Raw genomic sequence first — 9,433 nt, 5'->3', positions numbered from 1 at the left:
TGTGCTCAAAAACTGTATGCACAACAGCTCAATCTACAGCATTCAAATTCATCCCTGCGTTTCCTACATATATATATATATATATATATATATATACATTTGTTTATCGTTGTGTGGTTCGTCGATAGGTGTGTTTCTATACGAAAATGTCTATATGTTTATATATTTTTACATCTCAAAGCCTACATGCATGCAAACGTGTTTTTACATACTTGTATATATTCGAATACGGATGGTGAGGTTCGGGGTATTGGGAGAATATATACCTGTGATTTCTTGTGAGACGAAGTAAAAGTTAGGAGTTATCCGTGTCAAGGTCCGGTTATGCTCAGGGAAGGGGAATTGCGACTCCGCAGTTGCGTCTTAACAGGGAACCATCGACAGATGCGCACGGCCGACTCTTTTTTTCTTTCCAAGCCTTACGCGTTTTCTCCATATTTTTCCTTCCACACAATCGGCTCCAAAGAAACTGGTCTCGATCGAACTGCCAACCTGGGCCCCGCGAAACATCAGGAAAGCTTTCCCACATGCGCGCGTGCCTATAAATAGGTACATTCATATATGGAACGGTCTATATAAAAATGTGTCCAGCATATATACCGCACCGGCACAAAGAGATATGCAAATATCGAGTTGTCCTGACAGCAGCAGTGTCTCAGAGGAGGCTTTTTCAACAAATCCCAACCTTTCGAGGTGGGCACCCCTAAAGGTCCCGATGCACACAGGTCTCTGCATGCACTTTCCGTGGCAACTGCACATGCAGTGCATGCAAAAGCGAAAAGCCATTCTGCTGTGAAGAGGGTTCGCCATCGCCATGTTCATCCCCTGAAGGGTTTTCGGGAAAAGAGCTGAGCAACGTTTCTCGCCACGTGAGGGACAAAATGGTCTAACAATCGCGTCGGATTCCCCCTAATCACAGCGGAAGCGCGAAATGCCACGCTCACGCGAAGCACAAACAACCCTCCACTGACCCCGAGGCCGCGGCGCCTGCCCCAGTCACGGAATGATAAAACCGTGACGCAAAAAAGTCCTCAGAATGAGTTCCTCGGCACCAACGCGTCCCTGGTATTGGGGCGAGAGTCCACATGCAAACTTGCATGCAGACGAAATGCCTCGGCATGCACACAAGCGCCTCGCAGCATGGATTTCTTTACCGCAGTCCACAGAGGTCGGTGCACTGGTCTCACAGCCTGCTGCAGAGAAAAGGAATCTCACGTGGCGGTGCGCTCCATTTTCGCGTTGCCCCAGAGGCTCTCGCGTTTCGATCCACCCCGCCCCCTCCCCGCTGCGCATGCATCGCCACACCGGAAGCTGCCACAGATGCTTCAGGCAGATGCAAATCAACATACACCTATCTATACCTCTATAACATGAATACAAATACAGCAATTGACAGGAAGGGTGTTCCACAAGGAGAATCATTTGGACCCCCCTACATGGACATGCAGGTGTATCTACAAGGAGAGAGAAAAGACGACAGAGATCGCGATAGGCACATCAGAGATTTACACGAGTACCCGGGAGAGCCCTTGGAAGCAAGGCGCGCCGTGCTTCCCTTACCGTTTGAACAACGGGTGGGCGAGCACGTCATCAGCAACCTTGGCGACGCGTTTCGCTGTCTTCTCAAGAGAGGCGATGAGGAGTTTCGTCTGGTCTTCAACGCGCTGTTGCGTGTGTGTGAATTTGTCTCGGAAATCGACGAGGACGCGGAACTCCTCCTCGGCGGTTCGGCGTCCATAGCATCCCTTTCCCGTCGCCAGAGAGCGTTCTGCCTCTTCGTCCGTCTCTCCTTCGCCCCCAAACACATCGATTTCATCCTCAGACATGTCGTACGACAGGCGCTTGTCCTGGTGACACCGTTTCCGCGTCCGCCTCAGGAGCAAATCCACCTCGAGAGCGTCAGGCGTGCCCGCCGCCTTCAGCAGTCTCTCGAGGTGCGTATCCTGCGCTGCTAAACGTTTCCTCAAAGCGGCGTGGTGAAATGCAAAGCAAAGAAGGAGAAGACAGACGACGAGGGCAGACACCAGCAGGCCCCGCGAGAGTCGCGAACCGGTCGACGGAGAAAAAGAGGAACAGGAGCAAAAGAAAGTGAAGAAATCCGGTAGGGGATGCGACGGCGAAGAGCCTTCGCGGTGCGAAGTCGCCGAGACATGCGCTTCTCTTGGCGCGTCATCGGTGCGTTGACGTTCGCATGTCTTCCTTTCCGGTGAACAACTTTCTGCAAGCAAACAAAAACCAGGAGCAAATCGCCTTTTCTCGAAAGATCCAGGTCGTCAGTGCTCTCCTCTCGAGAGGCACGGCTCTTTCATGCGAAGCCTGTGACGACGGCATTTTCCGCTACTCTCTTCAAACCGAACAAAAGACGTCTATGCCACAGAGGAACGGTTGCCGTCTACCACCTGGTCAAATGGCAACCACTACAGATATCTACATACAGACTGGGAGATTTCCAAATGCTTACAGCGTCACATGTACACACAGAGATACATGCACACCTGTGGATAGATATAGGCAGAGCTAGACAGATGTACATAGAAATACATAGATCTACATGATAGCAGTTTGCATCTAGATAGATATAGAAAGATATGGGCATGGATAGATGGACCGTTGCGGGAAGATGAACGTAGGGAGTCCGCCGAGAGACGCCGGCAATTGCGAGCTTGATATTTTCCGACATCTCAGTCACGGTGTTCGAGCAGATGTGTAGGACACAGAAAACTGCCTCTCTTTCGGAGGGAAGTGCGTCATCTGGGCCTTTCCCCGTGAAGATGAAGGCTACGGTTCCCATTGTCGACTCCCTCCCGAGACACCAGTCACTGGTCTGAAGCATGTGGAGTCATTCGATTTCCCCTCTTCCTCTCGAAAAATGCCCTCACCTCTTCTCGCTCTTGAACGCGCTGGGTCCGAAGGTGACGCACAGACCGTCAGCGTCTCCTCGCTCTTCGTCCCGTTTCCCCGGCCCACTACCGTAACCGATCGCCCCCGCCTCCGGCTGAGAGAGGAACCTGTCGACGCGTTTTCCTCCATTCTCTTACGAAATCGCCGCAAAAGGCAGAGACGGGTCCGTGGCAAAGGCGAAACAAAGGGGGTGCTCTGTTCCGCTATCGACTATACGCTGCTGTTCCCACTGTACCCGCCGCCGCTCCAAAACGCCCAGTGTGTGCAGCCTCCAGGAAAACCGACGGGGCATCTCTCTTGCAAAGGGAGAAAAACAAAGGAAAGAAAGCGACGGAAGAAAGGTGGGATCGAGCAAGAAGAAGGACGGAAAACGGAAGAAAGAGGGAAGGCAAGGAATGCCGACGGGGTGGTCGGCACTGCCAGCTAGCGAGAAGCCGGGAGAAAACGCGGCTCTGCAAGCGGAGAACAAATTCGGAAAATGCCTAGGGAGAAGCGAAGGTAAAGTCGGGGGGGAACGTGCACAGTTCACTCGCACAGATGCCGCCTCCTCTCGCCATTCACAGAGGCGATTGTCGCGTGCTCAGCATCGCGTCGCTTGTTTGGTCAAGAAGAAGCGAAGTCGAACAGAAATTCGCAAGAACGTCTGACTCGGAAGAGAGACAGCAACGGCCAGACTAAAATCTGAAATGAGAGAAAACTGGCAAGCACTCTCACTCTCCATGCGGCTGAAAAAATGAGAGAGCTAGATGCTTAAACTACATATATAAGATGTGCTAGATATCGTACATGTATGCACAAGGCGGGAGCCGAAGGACGCGTTCGTTGCAAAATATCCGCCAAGCGACAAGTCTCACGTTTTGTCTCTCGGCATGGGTGACCCTGAAGGGTCAAACCTGAGCACACTTTTAGAGAAAAATTTCCACAGACAAAAAAGGGTGAGAGTCCAAGCGTTGCGGTAAGGGGGTATAGGTAGGGGCAACGTACAGTCGGCATGCGCCAGCGCGTGACTCTCGGGAGAAGCGGCATTGACCAGTGTCGTGATCAAAGAAAAGTTCTGGACCGTCAGAAATGGGGTTTTCCCCGACTTTGTCTTCGACATGGACCCAGTCTGGTCTTTCGCGTGAAGAAACGGAGCGCCTACCGCACCTTCGTTCTCTCTCGTGCCCGGCTCTCGGGAACGAGCAGGCGGATTCTTGGGAACGAGGCGGTCCCAAAAAGCAAAGTCTCGCTCTTTCTCCTCGCGGTGTCTCCCCGTGGTACGCCGTCTTTTTGCTTGTCCGGTGAAAAAAGAATTCGTCCTTTCCTTCACTGTTCTCCCTCCTGCTCTATCGCGCTCCACTGACACCGGCCGCTAGTCGAGGCTTTCTCTTGCGGGTTTTCGCTAAAGAGCGTTGTGCAGAAATAACGGGGAGGAAAGCGCGTTTTCGGCGAACACCGAGACGTGGGAAGAAAGAGTTGGTGTTTGGGTGTATGCAGGTCCACCCTGAGGCACGTAATGGACGGTTGATTTGGGGCCGAGCAAGGCTCCTTTGGTTTTGACCGTGTCTGGGTTCGTCACAACGCACTGCGTCGGCGAGAGTCGTGAATGCTCGTTGGCTGAGAGACCGCCGGGAAGAGAGTGCGCGCCAGGTTTCACGCTCCCCAGTTTTGTGTCTGGACACATTATTGCTTCTCGACTAGGTGTGTGCGACTGCATCTCTCTCGCCTTTGTTGGAAACTCAAACACGGTTCCTCGCTTCAGTGTGGCATCTTACGCTGAGCTGTAGAACACAGCTGACTCTACGCAGAACAGCAAAGCGGGGTTTGTTTTCCTCTTTTTGTCGCGAGAAATTTCTTTTGCTTTGCCTCTTTGGCTTACCAAGGACTCCAAAGACCGCGCAAGCGGCGGGTGTGCCCGAAACCTTCTGGTTTCCGCCGATCTGCAGCAGAAAACCCATCGAGCCTGGCTTTCCGTTCCTGCCGCGTGTCCCTGCATTTCTGTTTTTTGCGCGCACACGCTTTCCTCTGCATAAAAGGGGCGTATCGGCCAGTCGATCTGCGCCTGCACAGCTCGAGATTCAGATCCGTATCTCTATGTGCTCGATGTGTTCTATGTGCTCTATGTGCATGTTCTCGGGTTGACGCAGTCGGCGCGTGGATTTTGTTCAGAGCGTGCAACACGCAGGAATCGGCATTTTTTTGGTGTCGGGAGGCTGCGAGTCTTTTGGGACGGTGTTTCCGGGCGCCCGCGTTACGCAGGCCGAGGAGAAATGGGGAAGCCAGAGATGCCGATCGAGGAGCGGCTGTCCACGCCCACTGGTCTGTACGCCGACCCTCGGTTCCATTTGTTCGTCGACAAAGTCAGTCGCTCTTCGTCGTTCGAGCTTCTGTGTAAATGCGGCGAGCAGAGAGAGGACCGGACGTGCCCGTTTTGCTCTGATGGCGCCTGGACGAAAGCGCCTCTCGCTGACCCAGAAGGCGACGAGCTGGAGGAACTCGCGCGGTCGTTTCGTTGGCTCCAACTCACCAACGGCTCTCCGTCACTTGTTAAGAAACGAGGCCAGGCACGGCCAGAAGAGGAGGCAGCGCCGGGGGCTTCGTTCCCTGGAGTGAGCGGCGCTTCGCGAGAACCCCTCGCTCCGGGTGTCTGTACATTTAAACCGAGTGGCGGAGCGGGAGAGGGCGGCTCCTCTTCCTCCGGGTGTTTTCCTCTCTTGAGGAAATGCGAGACGTCTGCGAGAAAGGAGGGTGAGGGTTCCCCCCCACGGCCGGCATTCGCTGCGAGGCGCGCGCCAAACGAGGACGCTCAGCAGTTCGAGGTGGAAGCCGCGGTGTCCGGTGCGCCGGCTGCGCATACCGTATCCAACAGATCCGCCTCTTCGTTCGTGCAAAGAAAGAAGCAAGCGGTGCCGAAGGCCGTTTGTGCGTTAGAAACACAGCAAACCGCCGAAGGAGAGCGCCGACACGCAGGGGGTGCGCCCTCGCGCAAGGCACATGCCCCGGGACGCGCTTCCACAGAAACGCGGGGGACGTGGTCAGAGACCGCCATTATTCCTACAACTGTGCGGTGACCGCGGAAAACCCCGAAAGTGCTTTTTCAGCCGTTCCAAACGCACATTGACGCATCGAGACACAGTCCAGGACTACACATGCACATGGGCGTAGGTGAATATATATATATATATATATATATGTACACATGTGTATATATATGTGCCTGTGTGGATTCTTTATATTCTTGGGAAATGCGAAAAAGTTGTTTTTGTAAATGGGCGTTCATTTCCGTGAGAGGCCCTCTTTTGTGTGAGCTGAGGGACGGTGGTCGGATTCGCCCAGGAGAGGCGCCAGCCGAGAGCGCGGGAAGGGGGCTCTCGACACTGTCGGTTTCATCGCGAAAAAGCGTTTAAAATGTGTTTAAACGGATCTAACTCTGCACTTCCGTTTCAGTCTCAAATGCATGTCTGCTAGGCACCTGTGGAAGCATCAGGACAAAGTCACGCAAGTATTGTGGATCGGTTTTCACATGCGGGCGCAACTGTATGCATATGGCGTATATACTTATTTTTATGTATTTTTCTATACGCATCATTTTATATTTTTATATGTGGTAAGTATATGTGGATATGCATATGGGTGCCAGGTGGGGAAGTGTCGAGGGAGAGAACATGGCTGGGGCGGATGTGCGGGTCCTCGGTTTTGCCCGTAGCGCAGAGTACTCTCTCTTCCTGTAACAATTCTTTTTATGTCAACACTGCCCGTTGCTTGTTGTCTTTTTTGCATATCTTCACGGTTCATTCCCGTGCTGTTTTGACGAGCAAAAAAGGAAAAAGGCTTTGAGAAGCGGCCGCCATGTATACGCACATCCAAGTGTTTGCATATGTGAGTATACGCATACATATATATATATATATATCTATATACGTACGCAAAGGCGTTTGCACACAAACCCACAGATGTATATGTCTTGGCATGTATGTGTATATGGAGACGAGGATGCGCGCGTGTCTGCTATTCCGGTGCCCCTACGACTGGGTTTCTAATGGCATTGTTGGGACCTTTCTCTCTTCTGCTTTTTGTTCCGGGAAAGGGGGGAGGGGGGTTCCCACCGACGTTTTATCAGCTCCGCTTGCCTTCAAAGGAGGCGATCTCAGAGGAGCGCGTGTGGAGTCGGTCGGAGCCTTTGAAGGGTGCTGGTGCCTCGGGGAATGCACCACGTCTGTACACTGCTCTGTACGCAGTGTATACATAGACGATATGCACATATATGCGTTAATACATATATATATCTGTATGGAGACAGTTCGCGAAATTGTCGAGGTAATCCGTGCAAGGGTTATGGCAAAACAAACATGTATATAGATGGGTACATGGCGATGAAGGGGGTTTGGGGAGATCGGAGGCCGACCGAGTCTGTCTCGTTTTCTTTTCAAGCGGTGTGGCTCGCGGGCCCATGGGGCGGTGTCGGGAAAGCCGGCAAAACGCGGTGGCCGCATGCATATGGACGCAACTAAGAAACGCTCACCGATCCAAGAGTATAAGAAACTCTAGAATCGAAAAGGTCATCGATGATTGTTCGCACATGCATATATATATATATATATATATGTAGATAGATCTATAGGTACGTATTCCACAGGAAGGGCGATCTATAGATATACAGTCCGCGGCCATCACAAATGAATTCTCAATAGGTACTGGACTGAGTGGCGGCCCTAACCTTACCGAAGAGAAGAGAAGCCTCTTTAAGTCGACCTCCACCACCGCACCACGAAGGTTTGCGTTGCACACACTTCATTGATTTTTTTCTGCAGGAGTCAACGTTGGGTTTTTTCTCGCATATGCGCTATGCGTGCCGAGATCCGGTAGGCTTTTTAGAGAAATCTATCGCTAGCAAAAGCTGTCGGTTCACATGGTGCCCGAAGCTTTTGTGTCGTCCTGGAGTCGCCAGCGGAAGGGAGCGCTTCTGGGCATCTATACACTGCTGTCTCAGATTCGCAGGATTCCTCAAAATTACGTATCATGCACAGTTAAATATGCTTTTCAACACAGCGCATCCCAGGAGGGAGAATCAGACTTTTTGCTGGCATTCAAAACTCCCCAGTGCTGGCCGCACATATATCGCCCCTGTGAGGCGATGCCAGTGATGCTCTCGTCCTGCATCACGTTTCCATCCACAAACACGCATATATGGATACAAATACGTATTTTATATACGCACTGTTTGTATACACTCATACTCTATTGATACATTTTTTTTTCATATGTGCGTAACATTGTACACACGATCTAGATCGTATGCAGTTATTGGACGATATCACATATTTATTGTATGAACCTCTATAGTATGTGTATATATATAGTGGGGCTAGAGAACGTACGAAAGACAGAGTGCTGTGCATCATCGAATGGTCGTGTCTTTGTTCACCTGTTTGGATTCGCTAGCAGGGCGTAGGTTTCGTAAACCCCCCGGTTCTTTTACGAGGTTCCTTGAAATAACGAGTGCCTCGACAAGTCCGGTGAAAAACGAACTGTTTTCTCTCTTCGTCGTCCAGAAATGGCGTAAACACCATGTTCTTCCTTTTTTTTGCTTCGCAGTCTGTCGCGTTAGAGGACTTGAAAGTTTTTGTTGAATCTTGAGCTCTCTACCTTCACTGTCGGTAGCGGTCGCGCCGCGCTCGCGACTGCATGCGGCTTTTTCGTCGGGCGGCACTGCGCAGGGGGGCGGTGGGCGCTGGGTAGATTTCGCGGTTTTTCCAGGAGGGGTGAAACAAGAGGAGAAAGCAAACTCTTGCGCACAAAGCAACCCGTCGAAAATCAAGAAAGGAGTCAAGAGGCGCTCAAGCAGTTCACCGATGTCGCCCAGTCTGTGTGTCGTGGGCGCCACTCTCACCCCCCAAAAGTTTTGACACACACACCACGAGTGCCCAATCATGCCTACACCCATGATGGTATGCGTATCCACATATTACTTGTATCCATGTAGATTTATGTGTCTGTGTGTGCTCATCTACGTAGAGGGGGCGGCGTCGACTCCATTTGCATGTGTATGAGGTTACATGCATGTAGGGTGGGCAGTTTTTTGTCCGGTTTCAAACCGTCGGGGGACGGGGTAGCCTGACAGCGGCTGTCTTCAAATTGCGCTCTTGGTAGAGTTGCGGAGAAATGCACCCTTTTGGTTGAATTCGTTTCCCGCACATGACATTTGCCTCTCTGCCTCCTTTTCTCCGATTTCGGCTGTCTAGACACTCGGTCGCGGCGCCAGAAGACACTGCCAGGCCGTCCAGGCAATCACCCATCAGCAGTCGGTCGCCACAGGACCGTTTTCCGTCTCAGCGAGACTTCACAGAGGCACGTCGCATCGAAAGGTGTCTCTCCTTCGGCCTGTCGTTTTCTTTTTTCGTTCCCCGGCGCCTCCCTGTCTCTCCTTCGGCCTATCGTTTTCTCTTTTCGTTCCCCGGCGCCTCCCTGTCTCTCCTTCGGCCTGTCGTTTTCTTTTTTCGTTCCCCGGCGCTTCTTCCCGCCGCCTCGGCACCGCCGTCGCAGTGCCGCTCAT

General features: G+C 52.1%; 1 protein-coding gene across 1 annotated transcript; it reads left to right on the top strand.

The window, feature by feature from the left end:
- Window positions 1-5,150: 5,150 nt before the first annotated feature.
- Window positions 5,151-5,951, top strand: NCLIV_066120 (conserved hypothetical protein; the record flags this gene model as incomplete). Its single annotated transcript, XM_003886163.1, has 1 exon — window positions 5,151-5,951. The coding sequence occupies one exon, from the start codon at window positions 5,151-5,153 to the stop codon at window positions 5,949-5,951; it is 801 nt and encodes a 266-aa protein (XP_003886212.1).
- Between the last annotated feature and the right edge of the window lie 3,482 nt (window positions 5,952-9,433).

This window comes from Neospora caninum, chromosome XII, assembly GCF_000208865.1.
Source record: "Neospora caninum Liverpool complete genome, chromosome XII".
NCBI lineage: Eukaryota > Apicomplexa > Conoidasida > Eucoccidiorida > Sarcocystidae > Neospora > Neospora caninum.
This window is presented reverse-complemented; position numbering and strand designations above follow the sequence as displayed.